Below are 23,450 nucleotides of genomic sequence, written 5' to 3'. Positions count from 1 at the left end.
GAGATTACAAAGAGTGGTACTATGCACAATATAAACACATATAAACACCTGATATTGTGATTCTGCACTTATCCTGTATACCAAAAGTCTGATGGGCCTAAATTCGGAAAACAGGTCGAATCCAGATCCCAAGCCATTCCATCTCCGAGTGTTAGAATACTGCTGTCATCGAGCAACACTCCCGTAGTATCGGGGGCAGTTGAATCAGAGCGAACATTTGGGGGTTGCGCAAAAGCATACCAAATATCCAATGCTTTTTCTCGAAGCTTTCTTAAAACATTCCATTTAAGTCCCGGACTTGGCCAGCTGGGGTTTTCAACTAAACTGAACGACGTATCAACCACTTCCCAGGCACGATCAGCGCCATGATCGCCGGGTCGGACACATAGATGCCAAAGAGCATATTTCAAGAGGTGATACTGCGTGTAGGTCGAGAAGAGCCAGTGAAAGTTGCTCAGAAGCTCATTGGTTTTCAGCTCGTTCCCGATCTCAATGGTGTCACACGCCAACGACAACGTGTTTTCTGTGGCGCGGGCAGCGGACTCTTCTGCGCTGAGCCCTCTGAGGTATTGCTGGCGAACTAAGACTTCAAGTTTGCCCATCAGCACGCGTCCCAAGAGCAGGGCTGATTTCTGGATGGGGATATTCGGATCGCAATGCCTCAGGTACTTGTCGTTTATGCGCGATTTGATACTCTCCAGGAGCTGCTCCAAGCTTAACATTTTTTCGTTCCCATTTCTAACGGTAACAGAAAGTCGAGATACTTGTTGCAGGGCTTGATTCATCTCGGCAGTTACCAAAAATATGGTCATTTCAGTCCATCGCAGTTTTGAAGCTGGAGCTGTCTCCATTTCAGGAGAAAGGTCGCGGTCATCTACATTGAGGGGCAGCTTGGTGTCACAAAAACCTCCAAACCCACTGGTAGAAAGGCCATGGTCCTCAGCTACTCGGGCATCCGAACCGATAACCTGGTACCATAATCGGCGACGGACCTCGCAATCCAACGGAGAGAGACCGAAAGTCTCACCATCGCGATGCAGACCCATCCACTGGGCCGTTCGGATGAGCATGCCGTTCAAGGTCCAGCCGGATCGACTACCATTGTGATTTCGATAGCACAGCTGTTTCATGCATTGGGAGTCAGCTGCGGCACGCAATACGCTGAAGGCAGGGGTGTCTTCTTACCAGGTATATTGACATGGCTTGTAAATAAGTGATAGTTGGCGAATCTAAGAATGATGCCATGTGCAGCGAGACCTCTAAACCGCGTTGGAATCCCTGGAGTGCACGTTGCCGTTCTTCATCTGACATGATGTGAGTGTCACCTAGGCGAAGGCTGGTCAAGGCCGCGAAGTAGATAGAGAAGAGCAGGGCGCTCAGGTCGGGAGGGACCTGGCTTGGATTGTTGATGGCAGCAAATACAGCGGGTTGCGTGGTCGGGATGTGAAGCAACTTCAGAAGCACATCTACATTATTCAGGTAGACCTGCCATAGTTGGCCTGCCTGCCCTCGAGGCGGGTACAGAGAGGTAATGTCGACTGACAAAAGGGGGTTTGAAATAAGACCATTAAATCCACTTAAAGATGAGCATCTACTCCGTTGGCTCCGGTTCGTAGTCGTGGGATTGCTCATGGCGAGTTGAAGGTCGCGTTCCTGAACCAGACTAGAGTGAGTTCATCTGCTTAAACAGCACCAAGGCATTGGAATATCATAGAGCCATACAGACCTCCACCAAGACGCGCGAGAGCAGCACTTCATTGATATACCGAGTGGAAGCTCCTTCTTTCACCAGAACACCTTCAGTTGGTGCAGCCGGCCTGGTTGGATTTTTCTTTGTCAGGGACTTCTTCAAGTGGCAATGCTGAAGTGGACAGTGACTGGGTAGATGGTCCAGCAAGTTCTCCCTGGCTGATTGCCGCTACAACACGCTCCAATTCCTCCAGACGAGGAATGACCTTTGGTCTGTGTGACCGGCGCTTTGTCCGCTCGGGGCCAGGGTATCGACACAGGGTCTTGGCTTGGAGACATGTCGAACAGGGCATGGCCCGATTGCAACGTACCTTGCGCTTATGACACCGAAGACAAGAGCGCTCCACGGTATAACGCCTTGAAACGGCTGGTGGCTCAGCTTGCTCCGTTGAGTTATCCATTCTGGACAGACCAATTGACTATACTCGCAGGACCTTTGGACTTTGATCGTGGCGGTGGAAACCCGGGTCAAGGAGAGAGGAAGAAATGTGATGTTGGGCATTCGGCTGTTCGGCGGTTCAGTGAAACCCCGCGACAGGCATCATCAGCCAATCCGAAGTGCTCTTGCCAGGATTGACTTCCAGTGCCTGGGTATTACTACGTGCTTCTCACGGGGTAGGTATGGTCTATAACTAAGGTACCTCAATACAGACCTCGGTAGGCGGCTCGCTCAATCGTCAAAATCGGCACGGATGGGTCGAACTTCGGCAGGGAAACTATGACCAATCAACGATGCCAGAGTCATTGTTACAGCGTCTTCTGGAAGAGGCTATGGGGGCCAATGTGCCCAGACAGACAACGAGCTGCTGAATCTCCCCGAGATGGTAGAGGATGAGGTACAAGAATTAGCCAAACAGCTGTGGGAGGAATAGTTCGCGTTTTGGGCAAACTTGCTAGAACCATTCAAGGCCATAGTAATCGTGGCTGATCTCAATTCTTTTGCTTGATTCCTTGCAAGGCTTTCCTTGATGGCTCCTGTATTGGAGAAAGTGATGATGATGAAGTGTCCGACTCCCTATACCACTGGTAGTGTGAAAGGAGGGATTGTCGCCCAGCTCATCGGGGGGCGAGCTTCAACCATGAAAGACGATTGAGCTTGAGGGCTATGTGGTTTAGTCGGCCATTCTATTCGGAGACGCTATACGTCGCCATGAGGAGAGCGCTACTACATCCTCAAACTTAGCCTGGAATTTGCAGCCATCGCAAATTTGCTGGTTGAGTTGGCAGGGCTGCGGGACTTTATACGCACCATTCGGTGTCAGAGTGATGTGTGAGCGGCATATCTCATGTATCGCCGCCGCCTACGTTGCATTGTAACATGCCGCCTCATTGGACACTGCTTGCTGCTTGATGACAAGCTGCCGGTGACTGACAAGCTCTTCCCAGGTGGCTGTCGCTTCCTGTGGAACCAAATTCGAGCCAGCATACAGGCTAGAAGATGCATCCGAAGTACAGGTCTACCGCTCGTGGCGCTTGCCCCGATGGTCGTGTAATCGATCCCGAGGTGGGAGCCGAAAAATGTCTCAGCGAGGCCTTTGGGCTGCTCAATTGTGGCCATTGTTTCCTGCAGAATCTCAGTCACACGGAGGCCGTATACTTCCAGCAGCTTTGGCACGTCTGGAAGGACGTCGTAAAACAGTGCACCAAGCCTTTGAGCAAGGATATGGAACGAGCCTTCCTCGGCAGACTGTTTTCGGGATCTAGATAGCTGTTGGCTGATTAGTTGCAATTTTACAGGAACTTCCACTTTGACCAAAGAGAAGTCAAAATTCAAATGTGCTAATGCTACATTTGCTTCACCTACGGCGTGGACAGCAGCTGCCGCAACGCGCTGGATGGACGCAGACATGTTGAGACAATGGCTTATGAACCAAGTTTGAGGGAGGTAAGATCATCTTATAATTAATGTTGCTCAGCTCACTGTGGCTGTATTGACTAGATACTAGCAGCAAGCAAACAGTAACGGATGGTCTTAACAGTGATATCCAGATAATGTGGAGCCCTGCAGCACACATGTATGATAATAACTGGATTTTCATGGACTTGATCTGTGAGCATTCTAGCATTAGTGGTCTGCTGCTTGTTGCCTGTGTTTTAGGGTGATTAAGAAAGCATAGAATCGATTGAACTCATAATGCAGGCTGCCTACTCAGGCTCTATAGTAAAGCTTCAATGCCATGATAGACTGGAATATCAGATGCGAAACCCAACCAAGGTAATACCATAATAGAATAACAAAATGGCCATGTCCTCGTGGCAATGGGGCACGAGTCTGGTATGGCTATGGCTGTCACTACTGCTAAAGGATGCAAATCATCGAGTCTCTGCCCAATTCATCATTGTATCATTATACTATCAATTCCATGTTACAGCATGATCTGCGGCTGCATAATAAATCTGTAGCTGGTGTTATTGGAAGCCCAAGACCTTCTCCCAGCCAATCCAAAAAACTGCATCGATACGGAGAAGAGCAAATTGAATCATGTCTAAACTCTTAGCATGTAACCGGAAAATTATCCTTGCACGATCCAGCGCTTCTCTAGCTTTCATATATTCATTGGACGAGCCATCCTGCGATTTACGCTCCTGGTGCACCATGATGGCGAGGGAGAAAAGGAGATTCGTTATCAATGCAAATCCGGTTTTCGACCCTGATATTGTTAGTGAAGTTTTTCTCAAGTCGGCCAATAATACTGACAAGGTGCCCAGAAAGCTTGGTAGTGTACAGGACTAAAGGAAGAAACTACGCTCAGCGCAGCTTCTGTTTCGGCGGATGCGGCCTTGAGAACATGTGCCTTTGCGGCTTGCCATTCGGGAGTTTGCTCTCCATGGCCAGGTATTCTGAAAGGGCGCAGTAGTGCGCGAAGTACAAGGATTTTAACGGATTGATAGGCAATGTGTAGCGAAGCCGAGGCGTCGGACGTCGGTGGCTCGGTGGTGGCTCGGTGTTCAATCACAAGGGAGGGTGGTAGATTTGCCTGCCATGTAGTCAGGTCCTGCATGATGGGACGCGCAACAGACATGGTTCGCTGATAGTCTTTCGATAAGGTGGACACTGAACGCAAGGAGCTGCCTATCATTAGTGCACAGATTTGGTATGCAGTTGGGGGAGGGTTACTAGAGATTCCCCAAGACCTTGTCCAAGATGACCGTGAGATTGGAGAATTGACAAGCATAAGAGTCATTCTTGATATCGAAGCTTATATCAGCAGGATCCAATTCCGTAATCAACCACTCATCCCGAGAGATATGGCTTGGCCGGCCCAAGCTCGCAGCCAGCCATTTATCCACAGCATAGACCATCCACGATAAGACCCGACGCATGCGGATTTCGTGGTCTGGCAAATTCCAGAGACTGGGATCGAGATGAATTCCCAGCGTTTGAGCCATAGATACAATCATACCGAGAAGTGTCCACTTGAAAGCGCTGTCGAGAAGCAGCGGATTTGCCGGCGGCTGCAGCAGCAGGATAAGACCAGCCTGAAGAGACGCGAAGTTTGGTTCGGAGAGGGCGTTGTTCAATGCTCTCCAGGCGATGCCAAATAAACTATGTGGCGATGGACGATTGTATACCAGCTCGATACAGAGGTAGTCGTCAAAAGTAGTAAACGGTTGGGTGATTAAATAGATCGCTGCGAGAAGATGTGTCGATGCGGTCGATGGATTGGGGACATCACTCCGACGTAAGATCGGGAACAGTGGATTAATGAATCGGAAGAAGCTAAGGCTCAGTTAATACTTGATCGCAAATTGCAGACGAAACTCCCACGTACAGCTGAATTAACCGCTGTCCGATCTCGGGAGGCACAAGATCGGAGAGATCGATGGAGTCATCTCCCGGGCTGGTCAGTCGAGTTTGTGCTTTTACATCTGCATTTATATCCGTCTTCGATAGCAAAAGCTGCACTGGGACCTCTGTGTCTTGCATGCTGCAGATAGTCAACTTGGAAAACGCAAACCGTGACTTCTCATCAAATTGATAATGTCGCAGGAGGTACGGGTCCATATCGCCGGTCAGACCGCATAACTCCCCCACCAGAGGCTGATGACTTTCGAGCGAAGCGTGATTAGCAACACTGCTGTCATGTAAGCTCAGCATGAGCTCATCCATTACTGCCTGACCATCATCTACAGAACTGCGCAAAGCCTCCTCCAGCCCACGATCCAAGTCAAAATCCAGCATGTGAGCATCAAATCCTGGTGATCCTAATGAAAACGAGCTCCCCGTCAATGGCACAAACGACAGGCACTGCTGCACCTCCCTCGAAGGCGACTCTTGCGGTCGTCTCTGCTCATCACGGCCATCATGAGTGTGGGTTGGCGACGTGGACGGCTTGGCTTGTGGAATTGGCCGTTTCTTCCGAACTATGCGGTCCGTAAACTCGCAGAGCTGTGCATGCGCCTTGCATTGGCGGCATGGAGGCGCTGTATCGATCTGACAGGCCGATTTGCGGGATCGACAGAAATCGCATGCTCGCTGGGCTTTACTCATGTACCGCCGGCCAGCCGAGACAACAGAACGAGGTTTTGGAGCAATCCGAGGCGGTTCCTTCGGTTGAAGGGTCATCCCAGCGTGGGAGGTTCAGTTGAGGAACTGATTTCCCGAGAGTTCGCAGCATTGACGCTTGATATGACTCTCCTATGCGCTCGATACGCTGAGTCATGTAGACACACGTGACGTTCTATCAGAGTTCGGCTTAGTCATCCAGAGGGAAGTTGGAGCTGGATTATGAAATATATATTTCGTTTATCTCTATCCATTACCCAACGCATTTCTCAATCCTCAACCTATATCGGAACAGGGGTTTATCCTCTTGGTTGAGTTCTTCAACATCAGCTGAGCAAAGTGTATGAGAGTGGTGCATAAAATAACATCTGATATTAACTACTATCTACAATTCCTTGCTGTTGGCTGTCACGACCATGCTCTTGCTATTGACAGCTTCTTCGTCACTGGCCGGTACGCCTGCTTCCACCGACTCCAGGACTGTCACCGGCTCGTCCAGTGCCCTCCCAAACAATACATAAAACACAATCCCCGCTACAAATCCGACAATGGCCAGCGATCCGTACATCCAGACCAAGTACGGATCCTGCGACACTGGCGCCAGTCCGATACAGATAGCCGCCGCCACGCCAATCGTCAGCCAGAACAGAGCCGAGACCAGTGATCGAAGACTACTCCTGTTAGTAATCAGCAGAGTTGAGTAGATAACAGGACATACCTTTCTGGTGCCTTGGTAAAGGCAATCTCGAGCCCCGTCACGATCACAAATGCCTCCGAAAACGCAACGAGCACATATGCCGGGGCCTGAATCCAGACGTGGATACTCTCGGCTGGAGAGATATAGATATAATGCTGCAGGACGCTTGCATACACCATAGATAGGGAGGCCATCAAAAACCCTGCGGTGATCTTCAACTCTGGGCGGAAGTTGATCTTGTACCGGCGTAGAAGGGGATAAACCACCACTAAAACCTGCCTGTTAGTTTCCGGACAAAGAGCGGTGATATGAATCACTTACAGTCAAGCAGAGGAATAAAAATGATCAAAGCGATGGGGTCCAGGTTTTGCAGAAGATCGTTGGGAGTCCCATGCAGGGCCATCTGACCGGCCTGGGAGATGAGATTGTTCCAGATCTGGATCCAGCAGACGAAGTAAAAAGGAAAGAGGAGGAACAACTTGAAATCGTTTAGTTGTGGAACATCCTTCAACCCGCAATAGGATAATGGACATACCTTGCAGGCCGTAATCCCCGTCTTAACTTCCTGGACGCTGCGATCTGTGTATTTGGCATCAGATGCGACGGAATACTTGTCAATCCGGCCATGTTCTCGCAGGACGCTAGGCTTCGCATTGTTGAAACCCCTCTCAGCAATGGCGACATATACCGTTCGGGCTGCATCAACAATTGGGGAGCCCTGCGGCTGGGTCTTGACGAACAGCCTGTTGGCGCTGATGAAGACGAAGGCGGCGAGAACAATCACTCTGTTCATGTTAGACCACATCCAGACTGAGCTGAGGGATAAGATGTATTACATTAACGGGATGAGAAAAGCAAGCCAGAACGAAGCATGCGCTTCAACGTTGACCGTGATCAACGGCGAAAGGGCGCCGACATTGACCGCCCAGTAGAACCTCCCACACGTCAGTCCAGTCTAGTGAAGTATCAAAAGGGAAAGGAACACACCATAAAAACATTCGCTCCACAGTGAGCTGCGGGCAAACCACAACGCGCTCTCCCGACTTCAAGGTCTTCACATACGCTCGTGCGCTCTGGTACTGCTCTGCGCAGAACGGGGTCACGTTCGCCTTGATCCCTCCGGTGCCGAGCCCGATGATCACCATTGCTGCAATCAGGCCACCATATGCGGATCCGCCATTGATGGCTGCAGGTGTAGCCGTCGCCACAAGGACCGTCAACCCCACAATATAGATACCAGATGCGATGACAATGGCCTTGAATTTGCCGACATACTGGTCTGCGACCACCGCGCCGAGAACGGTCGATGCATAAGCCCAGAACTTGAAGAAGTTTCCGAGCGCTGTAGCGATAGCTTGGCCCTTGCCTAGAGCACCGGGAAGTGCTGCCCCTGGTATATGTGGATTTCTTCCCTCTCAGTGTTAAAGACGGCGAGCAAGGAGGGTAACAACATGACCTACTTGATATAGTTTTGCAGAGGCCCACTCAGCCCAAAGTAGGTGAATCGTTCTCCTAGTTCGACGACGATGATGAGCAGAGCAACCCACGGCATACGGTCTGGAACTCGACGCAGGCCGAGGGCCTGCACGTCTTCGGCTGGTAAAGGTTTGTCTTGGGGATCCGCCTCCCGGTCCTGCTGGTCATGATAGCTGTCAATGTATCCAGGCATTGTGGGTATGGTATTTTCGAAGTGTCCAACGTCAGACGGTCTGCCATCGATGCAGGGGTATGCTCTAGTTTATAGACGGCCATTTCGATCTCCACACTATCACCCAGGCCAAGATAAGAATGTGCGGGGGAGATACGAACGGGTGCCGTTCTCGCGTGCCTATCGCAACCCCGTGGATGCCGCCAATCATACACGATGCCGATGGCCCACGTAGTAGGATAAGATAGGTGATGGTTGAAAGATACTAATTCATACTTCAGAAGTCTGCTGTTCTTTTCGATTGCAATTGCCTCGTCCAAGAATTCACTGATGACATTGGCAACAATGTTGGAGCAGACGAAGGTTTCTCCTATCGAGACCTGCGCAAACTCTATCCCGGCAAGATATTTGCCTAGATTGGATCCTGAATGGCGGCAAATGTGGTCGACGCACGGCAAAGACGTGATTGGAGCTCATTTGGTTTCCGTGGACGAAGTCAGAAGATCTCCCGCCAAGTACAGCTTCACATATCCGACCTGGACAGGTAGGATCCCTCCCATCCTGCGCCATTGAGTGTATGGAGACTGACTCTGCAGGCCCCGATGTGCATCACGTTCAAGACTACACAGTCCCCGTTACAAAACCTACTGGCACCATTGTCTGTCGAGTCTATACGCCACCCGGAACCGGACCCTTTCCGGTTCACCTCAACTTCCATGGCGGCGGCTGGGTGCTTGGTGGGCTACAAAGCGAAGCCGCCTGGTGTCGCAGCATCTGCAACGAAGCCTGCATCATTGTCATTGATGTCGACTACCGCCTTGCTCCGCAATTTCCGTTTCCTACAGCTATCTATGACTGCTGGGCAGCCGTGGAGTGGACACTTGCTCATGCAGACACCCTAAACGCAGACTCTACCTCCATCTCCATCAGCGGATTGTCCTCGGGCGGCCTCATCACCGCTGTTTTGGCACATTTCGCCCGCGATCGCTCCCCGGCTATCGACCTTCGACTACAACTCATGATCGTCCCAGCGACAGATATGCGATACGTCCCGGTTGATCTCAATGCGGAGCCGATCACTGCGAGCACCTGCGTGTATCCAAGCGCAATCGTCTTCTCGGATCTCCCTTGGTCTCCCCTCGCGCGCGAATCCTGGTTTCTGAACTATTACATCGGGACAGATGAGAGTTCACGCGCGCAAACGCTAAGTGACTGGCGTATGACGCCTGTCTTGTCGCCCAACCTCACTGGTTTGGCACCCGCACACATAGTAACGGCGGAATTTGACGTCGAGCGCGACGAGGGGGAGTTCTACGGGGAGTTGTTACGACAGGCCGGCAACACCGTCTCTACCAAGCGGTACGCGGGCGTGCCGCATGCATTTGCGCACTATAACCATCCGGAGCGGGGGCTGGCCAAGAGTCGCGAGTTCATCAAAGATACGGCAGACCTGCTTGTTAGGGCTCACGGACATAGACTCAACCACAAATGATTTCATGCAGATTGAATTACTGTTCTCAAGTGTGGAGTAAACCCGTATACCTATTAATCAGTGACGATCTCTTCCAAATCTAAGTATTGCTCATAAACTCTGCGTCAATATTATGGTTAAGCTTTCATTCTACACATAACCCCCCAGGACACACCTCGTAGCTTACCGTGCCTCATCACGGTGCCTTCTGACATGAACAATCTACTTGCAAACACATCGAATACCCTATCTTGTTCATCAATTAATCATTCCCTCGAAATGCCGCGCAGTATGTTGATTCCACGTCATACTGGTATCCTCTACTGTTCACCATGTCACTTTCAAGCACGCCACGCCAGGCATTACATCTGGAATCATATTTTCTCAACGGACGTTCTGGTGGTTTTAACTTGTCAGGTACTGGTGCAGCTGCTTGTTGTCAAAACTGCTACATGATTCGGACATCATCCACGCCCTCTCCTGAGCACCGACCACGTTCAGCCGCTATAACAGGCGACCAGACAGCTTCAATGAGTTGCCAGCTGTTTGTATTGGTAAGGGTTGATAGAAATTTCAGATTTTCTCGTCGAGATTCTCAGCTATGCGCAGAGGTACTCTCAACCTCGGACACCTGGCCTTTATCACAAAACTCAAGCATCAACCTGACTCGGTCTCAATACAATCCCTGGTGTCGTATTGCTAGGGAATGGACCATGATAGAATTGGCAAAATGAGCCACTGGACTCCGATGATGTCGCTATTCAAGATCTCAATATTCTTTACGGGATTTACTGCTCGAGGAAAGGCTTTGCCCTGGTCCCCCTGTTGCTTTGAACCGGCAGATGAGCATAATGAATGTTACTTAGCAATGCCCTAACAGGAACGCATGCGATAATGTCAGCTTGCACACAGGGTGCACAGGTATACCTCATCCCAGGTAATTTGTGCAGCACCGATCATGTCCGTCGAACACCCAAGACCTCGACTGTGCTCAATGCGATTAGGTTCGTTCCACTCGTTGGTGACCCCGAGCATAGTGCAACATCATGCTTGCTTGAAGGTTCCCCAGGGGCTAGTCTTTCCACCCTAAAATTTTGTGTAAGTGAGGAAACCTCTAGGATCCGCTGTAGGATCGTGCTGCTCTGGCCATAGGCATTCAACGTGCAGATCAGAATCCTCCCCCCAAGGTCGACACGGCAGGAGGCAATCAGAACCGGATCAGGCGATTCCTTCATTCCCATCGCTGGAAATTAAGGGCACAATGTCATTACCAAGAATTGTTGTTTCGGTTTGGCCTGTAATTGCTATCCGATCTTCATTGGTGCCACAAGATCAGCTCTTACTCTATACGAAGTGGCGTCGAAACAAACTCCAGTCATACGGAACTTCTGTCTCGAATTTGCTTCCTGCGATGAGTTTATTGCGTTGTACCGCAATCTATCCAGGAGCTCTCATGCTCTGTATTGGAAGAACAAGACTCAGAGGGTTGGCATTAGAAATATCCATGTACAGTTGATCTGCTGACATGCTCCCCACAAATCGTGTCTGATTTTTTACATCCTTCACGGATTTTTCGTGGGCCACATATATAGACAAGCTCGGGAGGCCTCTTAGATCAAGGTAAAGAGGTTATTCGATGCGCCCTGTTCTTCGTTATCCACTACAGTATTCAGCCAGAATGATCAAAATGCATCCAGTGGCATTTCTCTCTGCCGTTTACCTTACTCTTGGGATCACCATTGCACAGCAGAATCACAACGATCGATGTCCAGGAATGAGCACAACTCCGACCCCAACTCCAACTCCGATATACACCGTCCCTTGCACACTGGGTGGTTCACCGTGTCCAACCGGTTCAATCTGCACGCAGACGATGGTTTGCCATGGACTGTGTATATCGGTGACCACGCCTCCTCCGCAAGTATCCTGTGTAGTCGGCGGCGCATCGACTGGCTGCCCAACCGGTTCAAGCTGCACTCCGACCATGATCTGCCCTTCAACCGGCGGAGGGTCTTGTGGCGGCGCCTGTATTGCAATTCCAACTCCACCGCCACAAATCCCATGCATGATGGGCGGTGCCTGTCCCGTCGGGTCGACCTGTACCCCAACAATGGCCTGTCAAGCTCCCTCTGCAGCCTGTGGTGGCGTCTGTATCGCAACCCCGACGGCTTTGCCGAGCATTCCTTGTGTTGTGGGTGCATCCCAGGATTGTCCTGCTGGCCAAATTTGTACGCAGACGGAAGTATGCGGGGGTCTCTGCTTCCCAACCGCAGCGCCGGGACAGCCATCTACATCAACAACGGTGAGGCACTGGCCATGGACGAAAGAATCAGAGTGGTAAGATTTGGAGTCGGGGCCCCAGACGGGCACTGGTTTCCGAAGCTATGGGTTCAAATCTTGCTTCAAGGCTCCATCCGCCGGGGGCTGTGCTATGTCTCATATCCCACGGACGGATTCCGTCTTTCTCTAATGCCAGACGTGCACTTACAGCTGGGATGAATTGAAAAGTTCTCTCTCCATGTCTATCATGTGTGGTCCTTGTTTCATCCCTTGTGCCTCCTGGACATCGGAAACCTTGCAAAACTACAGAGCTAATCTAGATCGTCAGAAAACCGCAGATCTCCGCAGCATTTGATACTATCATACTCCAGTCCGCGTATTATTATGTGATCTAGTGATATATATATTTAGAATGACACAACCTTCAGAAGGGCCCACTTGATGTCTTAAACGGCACAATGTTTTTTTTACCTCATCCTGGCTCTGTATCTCATCTCTATAGAATTCGAATCTTATCAGAATGAGCCACAGAAAACTAGATAGTTGTGGCAGTGATCTCTTATGTCTACTCGCTGCCCAGTTCCTCACCATCAGCAATGCAATGCACGTCTGTGTGTGCATTCAAGAGATGTAGCACATGTGGGACCCAATCAGAAAGAGATGAGCTCTCTATAAATGCACTGTTGACAGTGACAAGAGTTGAAAACTCGACTGATTTGAATGACTTTGTTCTTGTTTAGGACAACCGATGTATCCCTGCTGCATCCCAGCCTTCTATAAGACTATAACAGGCTCTTCCACCTGTAGACCAGCGTTGCACAAGAGGACTGTTAAGAGATTCGGCTCCACGTTGGGTATGGCGATATCCGCTCTATGAATAGTACGGGCGCGTATCGAGAAGAATTCGTAGGAGCGAGCAGGGGAAGAGTAGCCGACATCCATCTTGTGCAAGATGAAGCTTGACGCCTCGGCGCGTACAGAAGAACCAATAGATGTCACACAATAAACGGTCAGGGTTCCTTGCACCACCAAACTACTCTGTATGTACGACAGTCGACAGATGCTGATTGCTAACCATTATGATTACTCCGTAGTGATACTAGATTGATCCTGGGGGGGGGGGCATTGTTGTCACCACTCCCCAACCACCACAACACCGACTCGGATCCTGGCAGAGTTTTTGATCCAAAAAATCCCAAAAAGAAAAAGGCCAAGAGGGCGAGGGTGCTGAATCAGCAGCACTAACTCGGAATAGGCTCCCAGTGGCCATTTATCACCGCAGAAACCGATCCAGAAGAATCGGTACACAATTCTGATGCACACACACGCCATCGGGGAAGAAATCGAGATCTGGATGCTCGGTCTTCCGTCGATAGATATGGAATCCACCGAGGATGATCTCTCTCAGCCGACTAAATACGATTAATACTCCGTGAGTAGTCCGGACAGGAAGATCCTCGACATACTTGCTCGCCTCGTCAATGTATCCTCAAAGTAGTCAGTAGTAAGTACTGAGTAATCAGATGTCGGTCAAGTAATGGTCTCACTAATGAGTTTTCACTCGGCTCCATCAGGGATAGTGTGGTGCACCCAAATGGTCACACAATCACAGTCGGCTGTTGGTGAGTTGAGTCCCGGACAGTGGTAGGCCCTGATTTTGATGGATCATGAAATTTCTGAGTGCCCACTGCCCAGTGTCCATTATTCAGTCAAATTGTCAATCCACTGTTAAAAACATGAATTCTACTGAGGTTGTCCCTGGCCGAGGGTGCCCTGGAACATGGTACGAGTGTGTCCCTGATTTCCTTTCCCTTCATCGGCTCCTCTGGTTTCGAAAGACAATGAATATCCTGGGTCCAGGCGGGTGTCGGTAAAATGGGCATTGTACGGAGTAATCATTCCCCAGGCTCTCCAGTCTCAATGGCCGAAACTAAAGATGAACCACAGCCCACAGCTGTCCCGTCAGTCGTAACCAGGGTTTTGCAGGTCACTGATAGCGCTGACGACGGCTCGTTGGTCAGGTATCGGCTGGAAACGCCACCAGTGGGACTCCTAATGGATCCTCCACTCTATGCTGCTCTCTCCAGCAGGGATGAAGGGACTAGATATGGATCAATTTAGCACAGCACAGCCAGTACAAGCAAAGAGTGGCAAGTGTTGCGGACTTGGGTCGTTTCTTATTTCGAAGACCCAGCTATTCCAAGCATATTATTCATTCGATTATCGATTACTAGGCTCTGCTAGAATTTTCCTTTTTTTCTTTTTTTTTTTTTCCTTTCCCCCTTCCCCGCCCACCCCTCGCAGAATCTTGAGCGCCGGTTCAGTAAGGCGGGTGGGGACACTTGGATCTGCTGGCTCCCGTTTTGTGTAGTGTGGAATCAATGCCCCTGGTGATTCCAAACCCTCAGTATCTATTGATCGGATTGAAATGATCTGATCGGGGAGGCGAGGAAGACACCAAAGGGTCCGATGCACTTTGCCCGCAAAATCAGGCGACGGCGGGGAGGAAGTATCTATATATGGCGGTTCAAACAGATGCGCCAGCTCTCGGCAGGCAAGCCCTGATAAGCCCACACACCAGGTAGAAAGAGAGGATTCTCGGATAAATCCTCCAATGATATCCTAATGATAATGTAATACGAAGATCTGCCCAAAATAGCCACAAGACGTGGCTTATGGCTGGCGGCCCACGGCTGACTCTCCCCACTGGTGACAGACAGTCCAGATGTCTCATATTATTAGTAGACTCGAGACACAGAGCTGTCGTCATTATGGAGACGGCAAAATCAGTCTACTCCGTACTCCGTATGATGAGGCTTCATCCAACCATGGATTCAATTCTCCAGAAGCATTTCCGGTCAACCATCTCTCTCAGCGTGGCCGACGGGTGTTTCAACCTCCAGTAACTTCGTGATCTGCTGTCAACTCAGCATTTGGATGCTACTTTCGCCTTGAGTCAACCTCTGCTGTGACTGTCGCTCGTTAAAACCCCTCCCGAGATTATAGCATGATTGCATCTCTCCGTCCACGATTTTCCAGAGGTTGAGGCACTGCAGGTATGTTGACGAAGATGCAGCGCTTGGCAACTCTCCTCCTGTCGCTATTATTGAGTGTTCATCAAGTACTGTGTTGGCCGTACACAGAGTCTCTCGTTGATTACAATCTGAATGAAAACAAATCGGCCGAGTCGCCGATTGACTACTGGGGAGAATGGCCGGATCATAAGTACCACCCGTCGCCAAAGAACTGGCGCTTCCCCGTATACACCATCTTCCTCGATCGCATCGCCAACGGCGACCCGACCAACGATGATATCAACGGAACCGCCTTCGAGCATGTGGTCAACTCGAATCAGATGCGCCATGGAGGGGATCTGGTTGGGTTGATTGATTCGCTGGACTATATCCGGGGCATGGGTTTCAAGGTGCGTGACAGCCCTGTCGAGGTGGCCAACGGCGGTTTGCTTACGAATGCTAGGGCATATACTTTGCGGGAACGGGTTTGATGAATCTGCCTTGGGCCTACGATGGCTACTCGCCGGTGGACACAACTCTGCTGGATATGCACCATGGCACGCTGCAGGATTGGAGACGGACCATCAGCGAGATCCACGACCGCGACATGTATGTGATTTTGGACAATACACTGGCAACGTAAGTGCACATGACATAGCTAGCATGTTCTCGCCGCAAGCTGACTGTGATCTACAGTCTGAGCAACCTGATCGGTTTCCAAGGCCATCTGAATGACTCGGCGGACTTTCGACCGGACGAGTATCACGTCGAGTGGATATCGGACCGCCGGTATGCGGACTTTCACTTCAGCAATGAATACAATGAGAGCTGTGCGTATCCGAAATTCTGGTACGAGACCGGGTTTCCCCTGGGCTCCGGCGGCGTGGAGAAATTGCACGGCTGCTACAACAGTGATTTCGATCAATATGGCGAACTGGAAGCCTTTGGTAACTTTCCCGACTGGCAGCGCCAGCTGACCAAATTCGCCTCGGTGCAAGACCGACTCCGTGAATGGCATAAGCCTGTGCGCGATATCATCACGAAGCATTACTGCATTCAAATTGCGAGCTTGGATATTGATGGGTTTCGTTATGACAAAGCCGCCCAAGCAACACTTGAGCCGCTGGGGGAGATCTCAGCTGCTTTCCGCGAATGCGCAACGAAACTCGGCAAGGATAATTTCTTCATATCTGGCGAGATTACCTCTGGTGACACCTTCGGCAGTCTCTACCTCGGCCGCGGTCGCCAGCCGAATCAGCGCCTGAACTCTACAATTGACGCTCTGAAGCTGAACAATAATTCGGCGCCTCAATACTTTCTCCGAGAAGACGGTCACCAGGCGTTGGATTCAGCCGCCTTTCACTATACCATCTACCGGTCGATGACCCGCTTCCTTGGGATGGACGGTAATTTGGTTGCTGGGTTTGATCTGAACACAGATTTCATCCAGGCGTGGAACGAGATGTTGGTCAATAATGATTTCCTCAACCACTTCACCAATGAAGTCGACCCGAGGCACATGTATGGGGTGTCAAACCAGGATAACTTCCGATGGCCGGCGATCAAGAACGGCACCGCAAAGTACCTCCTGGGCCTGTTCATTGTGACCTTGGAGCTCCCCGGCATTCCTCTTATCCTGTGGGGTGAAGAGCAGGATATGTATGTTTTTGACGCCACGGCGACTAACTATCTTTTCGGACGTCAGCCGATGACATACCAGACAGCATGGTGGACGCATGGCTGCTTCAATCTGAACACGACCAAATTCTACGATTTCCCAAACGAAAGGGGCTTGTACGGGTGCCATGATATCACGGTTACTTATGACCAGCGGAATCCCGCTCACCCCCTTCGCAACATCATGAAGCGCATGTTCGAGATTCGGGAGCAATACCCAGTCGCCAACGACGGCATCTATCTTCAAACGCTCTCGCAGCTGACGAAAGATATCTACCTCCCTGGATCATCCACGACTCCCACCGTGACCGGTTTGTGGTCAGTATTGCGGAGCTACTTCCCAGGCATCCAGAAAGAAGCCGATTCCAAGGACAATAGTACTTTTTGGCTGGTCTACCATAATGACAACAGGACCGTGAGCTACGGCGGTGACTGTAAGAAAAAGGATACCGCATTGTTAGCTCCTTACAAGGCGGGAACGAAGCTCACGAATCTCTTCTATCCTTATGATGAGCTCACACTGCAAGAGGGTCCGGGACCAATCGGAGGACCGGGAAGCGAGTCCTACGGCTGTACATCTAACTTGACCCTTCAGGCATGGGAGTACCGTGCGTACGTCAGGACGGAGGAATTCGTGGAGCCCGGCCCTACCGTTACCGAGTTTGCCCCCGGTCACGACGCACGCTTGTTGTCCTCCGAGGATACGGGCGAGACCGTGGACATCCGACTTGGATACTCCAAGGAGATGAGCTGCGACGGTGTCACCCGCGCGATCTCCCTGAACTCGACGTCGCAGAAAGGCATCACGCCCACTTTGGATACATCCAGTGTTAATTGTACAAAGATCACTCCACGAACGAGCGGGAATGGCTACGCCGGAGAAATACCCACGGTCTGGACCTGGTCAGCAAAGCTGAAGAACGTCCATCATGGCGTCCATGAGATCATCGTTAAAAACGTGACGACAACGTCCGGGTTGAGCACCAATGCTGTTGATCGATTTCTGTTGCGCATGGGATCTCTTACGAACCCGCTGATGACCCCACTCGCCAATTATTCGTCCAGTCTTGTGCACAAATCCCAGGATGGCAGTATCTACATCCAGCACGATGCCGCCGGCGCTGACCAGTTCCGCTATTCGACGACGTTTGGCCGAACCTGGTCAGATTGGACCGCTTATGAGGGTGGCAATACGACAATCGACGTTGCGCCTTGGTCTGGCACGGACGCTCAGCACTGGAAGGGGACACATGTGCGGGTCCAATATTTCTCGAGACTTACTGGAAGTAGCGACTACATTCAGGAAGGCGACGAGGGGTGGGAGGATGACGTGCCGCGAAGATTCCCTCAGTTGTGGTGGAACGGCCCCTACAATCAGTATGGCTATGATGCCGGTTTGGAAAGCAGCATGAGATATGACTCCAAGGAGCGTGTCTGGAAGTATGATTTCGTATACGAGTGGCCCTCCGTGGGACAGATCAGTGTCTGGGGAGTTGGCCCGGATGGCATACCAGATCCCACCGAAGTCTATGGCGATGTTGCGAACTCATCAGTGGTTCAGAAGCTGCCTCCGTCCTATCTCTCGTCGAATGTGATCAATATCACGACGCTACCCCCATTTCCGCACCTTGGATGGACCATCTCCCTCAACGACGCCAATCTTCGGTACGTGATGACGCCAGTGGGATCTGGATGGGCCCAACTCGTCCTCTTCGTACTCCTTTGGGTTGTCCCCATCTTGATGGGCCTCTTTGGCGCTTTCATTTTCATGCGGAAGTTCTACCGTGTCAAGCTGAACAGGGATGGTGCCGCGGCCAAGGAGGTCAAGCTGCCAATGATCTGGCGCAAGATCAGAGGACACTTTGCGAACAAGGACGAGGCAGAGATCGATTTACCAGACAAAGGCATCATAGCAAACGCTACGATCGCGGGCGCTCCTGAGCAGCGGCGTACGGTCCTGATTGCCACAATGGAGTATAACATTGAGGATTGGAACGTCAAAGTCAAAATCGGTGGCTTGGGAGTCATGGCACAGCTGATGGCACAGAACCTGAAGCACCAGAACCTCATCTGGGCTGTCCCCTGTGTTGGGGACATTGAGTATCCCGAGGATACACCCGCTGAGCCAATGGTAGTCACCATCCTTGACAAGCCCTATCTGGTAAACGTTCAATATCACGTTGTCGACAACATCACCTATGTCATCCTTGACGCTCCCGTCTTCCGGCAGCAGACAAAAGCCGAGCCCTACCCTCCTCGGATGGATGATCTTGACAGTGCCATCTATTATTCAGCATGGAACCAATGTATAGCAGAAACGATCAAGCGATTTCCCTCGATTGACCTGTATCACATCAACGATTTCCACGGGTGCCTTGCTCCGCTGTATCTGTTGCCCACCCGAACCATTCCAGTCTGCTTGTCACTTCACAACGCCGAGTTCCAAGGTCTCTGGCCGTTGAGGACGCAGCAAGAGAAGAAAGAGGTCTGCTCGGTTTTCAACCTCCCCGTCGAAACAGCGACAAAATACTGTCAATTTGGAAACGTTTTCAATCTTCTACACACTGGCGCGAGCTACCTTCGGTTTCACCAGCATAGCTTCGGCGCTGTGGGTGTGTCCAAAAAGTACGGCAAGCGTTCTTGGGCACGATACCCGATCTTTTGGAGCCTGGACAAAATCGGTAGTCTTCCCAACCCAGACCCGTCGGATACCGGCGCTGTCGGCCATGGCACCGATGCCACTGTGCCCATTCCGTCGCCTCAGGAAAGGATCAACGATAAGCTGAAGGCTCAAAAATGGGCCGGTCTGAAAGAGGATGCCGATGCCAATCTTCTGGTATTTGTCGGCCGGTGGTCAAAACAGAAGGGTGTTGATCTAATCGCCGACGTCATACCAGCGATATTGTCCAGCAGGCCAGAAGTTCAGCTGATCTGTGTTGGACCCATCATTGACCTGTATGGCAAGCTGGCTGCGGTCAAGCTCGAGAAGATCATGGCCATGTTCCCTGGTCGTGTTTTCTCGAAGCCAGAGTTTACTATTCTACCGCCATATGTCTTCTCGGGTGCCGACTTTGCTTTGATTCCATCTCGTGACGAGCCCTTTGGCTTGATTGCCGTGGAGTTTGGACGAAAAGGTGCGCTGGGTATAGGCTCTCGCATTGGAGGTCTAGGGCAAATGCCCGGTTGGTGGTACACTGTAGAATCGGACGCCACCCGTCATCTTCTACACCAGTTGAGAACTGCTATCAAATCCGCCCTGGATTCCGACCTAGAAACACGGGAAGAGATGCGCACGAATTCTGCACAACAGCGTTTCCCGGTCCTGGAATGGATCCAAAAGCTTGAAACCCTGCAACGAACCGCGATCAAGATTCACCACGAGAAGAACAAGGACACCGCCAGTGGCCCCATGCCGGACTCCCAGATATACTGGGAGACACAGAACATGCGTGATTCTACTGTCAGCCTCCCCGGATTGCCTCCATCTTTACGGGATGGTACAGACTCACCGCCGGCAAGACTGTCGTTGAATGCCCAATCTCGGCTTCGGGAGTTGCAAGCGGACGATCAAAACAGTGGCCGTCTGGGTAGGAAGCTTTCTCTCGGTCGACGAGCTGGACCTGGCCAGGGCAGAAGTCGCCTCATGAAGAAGTCCCTTCGCAGCAGTCAGGTTGCCGAAGGTCAAACAGACGACGAGACCACTGACGCCGACCTAGACGAGGATGATCTGGATGCGCGCCTGGTAAATTACATATCCTCTGAAGAGGCTATGCGGGCGGTGGGCCATGATCTCGGCTCGCCAGACATTCGTGACTCATACAGAAGCGAGAATCTGGGTACACCGTCTCAGTCAATGTCAACATCGCCGTACTACGTTTCTCGTGCTCCATCGCCAGCGCCGAGGGCGCCGTCCGAGCTTTTCCAGCATCCGTTCCAATTAGCCTTGCATTCCGGGGCAAGTACGCCTTCTATTCATTCGCGCAATGTCTCCGTGCTCTCTCTGCCGTCCGTCAAGGGCGATCACAACCAGCAAGTCTTTGAGTTGAACAAGGTCGATCCAACCTTCACCGATAGTATGGGACACTTCACGCGCCGGTTCGAGGAAATCCTGGAAGGCCTAGACAAGAAGAATTCCATGACAGACTGCTGCATCGAGACATTTTTGATGAAGAGTGAGCGAAAGTTCTTTAACATGTACAACGACGCGCAACTCAAGAAGCACCGTGCAAAAAACGCAGTATACCCCTCCGGCGCTGCGGACTACGTGGAAGATGAGACGTCGTACAACCGTCTCTCGGATCCGGGAGCAGGCACAGACATCAGTGATTCCGATGAGATCGATCGATGGCTTTCACGGCTGGGGTACATGCGGCCGATGGCCATCCAACGTTTTATGCGACGGCGGGTCGGCAACTGGCCGGTGTACGCTCTTTTCCTGGGTCTCGGACAAATCATCGCGACCAACTCCGCTCAAATTACCCTGCTTGTCGGCCAGGTCGGTGAATCAGCCACCAAGTTATATGTGATTGCAGCAATCTACTGCGTCGCATCGATCGTTTGGTGGCTCATGTACTCGCGCCTTCCTGCGGTGATTGTTCTGAGTGTTCCCTGGTTCATATATGGCTTTGCTTTCATCATCATCGGCGTTTCCCCTTATGGAGCCTCAGTCGCTTCCCGAGGATGGGCGCAGAATGTGGCCGCGGCCGTCTACGCTGTGGCCTCGTCTAGCGGTTCCCTGTTCTTTGCCCTCAACTTCGGTGACCAGGGCTCCGTCCCTGTGAAGGATTGGATGTTCCGCGCCGGCCTCATCCAGGGAATCTCCCAGCTGTACACTGTTGCGCTCTGGTACTGGAGCTCCAGGGTGACCACCGTCGAGATCGGCGGCGTTTCCAGTCTCACGCTGGGCACATGGAGGCTCACGGCTGTGGTGATGCCGATTGCCGCGGTATGCTTCGTTATCGGTGTATTGCTCGCCTTGGGTCTACCCAATTACTATCGCCAAGCGCCTAGCCGGATTCTCTTCTTCTACACGTCGCTTTTCCGCCGGCGCATTGTTCTCTGGTTCTTCTTCATGGTGATTGTGCAGAACTGGTTCCTCGCCGCTGCCTTTGGGCGCAACTGGTCATTCCTCTGGTCCTCGAATCACGCCAAAACCTGGCAGATTGTCGTCCTTATCATATGCTTCTTCCTCGTCCTCTGGGTCATTATCCTCTCCGCCTTTCGCATCCTGTCCAAAGAGCATAGTTGGATTCTGCCTGTGTTCGGTCTTAGTCTGGGCGCTCCGCGCTGGGCGCAGACATGGTGGGGGACATCCAACATTGGCTACTATCTCCCCTGGGCTGGTAGCTTAACGTCGGGAGCCGTTGTATCCCGGTCTCTGTGGCTCTGGCTCGGCGTTCTGGATGAGGTCCAGCAGGTTGGTCTGGGCATGATTCTTCTCCAGACCCTGACCAGAGTCCATGTCTGCTTTGTCCTCCTGGCGGCACAGGCCGTGGGATCAATTGCGACCATCTGCGCCCGTGGATTCGCGCCCAACAGACTGGGTCCAGACGGCGTCTCGCCGAATGTTGGCACGTCGGTGGACAAGGTCGGCAATGCATGGTTCTGGATTTCGTTGTTTTTCCAGCTCCTGGCTAGGTATGGTCATTCGATCCCCAGTTCTGATCCTATCAACTAATCGCTTATATAGTTTCGGCTTTCTCCTCTTTTACCGCAAAGAACAGTTGAATAGGCCGTGATCGGGGCCACTCATTAGGGCCCCAAACCCGCGATCGAAGCTGGCGTATGGTGGAACGGCGTATCGGGCGTTCATCCCAGATATTCGGGCCTTTGTTTGTGGCTACCTCGGTGCTTTTGGAAATTACCGAGAACCGTCGGAATTTCATGATCGATCTAATTTTCTAGCGTCTGATTGCACCTCATCGCAGAGTGTCTCTCCGCTGCCAGAGTCTAATTCGATCAATGACGGGGCATTGCTCATACTCCCCCCAGGAGGAGCAAGAGGTCACAATGTGACTCACAGTGAGAGTCATAAGTTTTTTAGAAGGACGAAGACATGTTCTTATAATCCACGTCTTTCGGGGATTGCTTTAAGATGACATCAAGTTGTCGTCTGCCTTTATGAGGCCCATGCTGCGGGTCATGGTCATTTTCCGCACTGCATCAACCACGACGAGTTGTGCAACACCAGGAATGTCTTACTGACATGACTCGATATTGAAAAAAACAGTCCTTTCTCCATGGTCTGTGGTGGAATGAATAATGTATTGTGTTGTCCGCAGAGAGTTCATCTGTTATATATAGATTTTGCATTAGCCATGTATCTTCAGTTAGCATAAGAGAGGCTTCGTTGTCTTCCACGCATCGGCATTCTACTCGTAATCCTAAGTCTTCTGGTATCACTCCTC

The 23,450-nt window shown here is 51.3% G+C and overlaps 7 protein-coding genes across 7 annotated transcripts; 2 read left to right on the top strand and 5 right to left on the bottom strand.

The window, feature by feature from the left end:
* Positions 1 to 68: 68 nt before the first annotated feature.
* On the bottom strand, positions 69 to 2,153 carry ACLA_042500 (Zn(II)2Cys6 transcription factor; the record flags this gene model as incomplete). The annotated part of the gene is made up of 4 exons (XM_001271452.1): positions 1,923 to 2,153; positions 1,727 to 1,846; positions 1,186 to 1,653; positions 69 to 1,121 (listed from the first exon to the last, which is right to left on the bottom strand). The coding sequence occupies exons 1-4, from the start codon at positions 2,148 to 2,150 to the stop codon at positions 69 to 71; spliced, it is 1,869 nt and encodes a 622-aa protein (XP_001271453.1). The 5' UTR covers positions 2,151 to 2,153.
* An 897-nt stretch (positions 2,154 to 3,050) lies between these two features.
* ACLA_042490 (uncharacterized protein) lies at positions 3,051 to 3,598 on the bottom strand (the record flags this gene model as incomplete). Its single annotated transcript, XM_001271451.1, has 3 exons — positions 3,051 to 3,149; positions 3,203 to 3,436; positions 3,554 to 3,598. The coding sequence occupies 3 exons, from the start codon at positions 3,596 to 3,598 to the stop codon at positions 3,051 to 3,053; spliced, it is 378 nt and encodes a 125-aa protein (XP_001271452.1).
* Positions 3,599 to 4,158: 560 nt separating this feature from the next.
* Positions 4,159 to 4,772, bottom strand: ACLA_042480 (fungal specific transcription factor domain-containing protein; the record flags this gene model as incomplete). Its single annotated transcript, XM_001271450.1, has 2 exons — positions 4,159 to 4,400; positions 4,448 to 4,772. 2 exons carry the CDS (start codon positions 4,770 to 4,772, stop codon positions 4,159 to 4,161), a joined length of 567 nt encoding a protein of 188 aa, XP_001271451.1.
* A 94-nt stretch (positions 4,773 to 4,866) lies between these two features.
* Positions 4,867 to 6,316, bottom strand: ACLA_042470 (transcription factor domain protein; the record flags this gene model as incomplete). Its single annotated transcript, XM_001271449.1, has 2 exons — positions 4,867 to 5,470; positions 5,523 to 6,316. 2 exons carry the CDS (start codon positions 6,314 to 6,316, stop codon positions 4,867 to 4,869), a joined length of 1,398 nt encoding a protein of 465 aa, XP_001271450.1.
* Positions 6,317 to 6,641: 325 nt separating this feature from the next.
* ACLA_042460 (oligopeptide transporter) lies at positions 6,642 to 8,622 on the bottom strand (the record flags this gene model as incomplete). The annotated part of the gene is made up of 7 exons (XM_001271448.1): positions 6,642 to 6,927; positions 6,975 to 7,221; positions 7,275 to 7,431; positions 7,489 to 7,738; positions 7,790 to 7,888; positions 7,941 to 8,360; positions 8,414 to 8,622. The coding sequence occupies 7 exons, from the start codon at positions 8,620 to 8,622 to the stop codon at positions 6,642 to 6,644; spliced, it is 1,668 nt and encodes a 555-aa protein (XP_001271449.1).
* A 324-nt stretch (positions 8,623 to 8,946) lies between these two features.
* Positions 8,947 to 10,093, top strand: ACLA_042450 (alpha/beta hydrolase; the record flags this gene model as incomplete). Its single annotated transcript, XM_001271447.1, has 2 exons — positions 8,947 to 9,145; positions 9,198 to 10,093. 2 exons carry the CDS (start codon positions 8,947 to 8,949, stop codon positions 10,091 to 10,093), a joined length of 1,095 nt encoding a protein of 364 aa, XP_001271448.1.
* A 5,329-nt stretch (positions 10,094 to 15,422) lies between these two features.
* Positions 15,423 to 22,781, top strand: ags3 (alpha-1,3-glucan synthase Ags3; the record flags this gene model as incomplete). The annotated part of the gene is made up of 4 exons (XM_001271446.1): positions 15,423 to 15,776; positions 15,830 to 16,005; positions 16,063 to 22,680; positions 22,733 to 22,781. The coding sequence occupies 4 exons, from the start codon at positions 15,423 to 15,425 to the stop codon at positions 22,779 to 22,781; spliced, it is 7,197 nt and encodes a 2,398-aa protein (XP_001271447.1).
* Between the last annotated feature and the right edge of the window lie 669 nt (positions 22,782 to 23,450).

The sequence above is a fragment of the Aspergillus clavatus genome, genomic scaffold, assembly GCF_000002715.2.
Source record: "Aspergillus clavatus NRRL 1 1099423829802 genomic scaffold, whole genome shotgun sequence".
Lineage (NCBI taxonomy): Eukaryota > Fungi > Ascomycota > Eurotiomycetes > Eurotiales > Aspergillaceae > Aspergillus > Aspergillus clavatus.
This window is presented reverse-complemented; position numbering and strand designations above follow the sequence as displayed.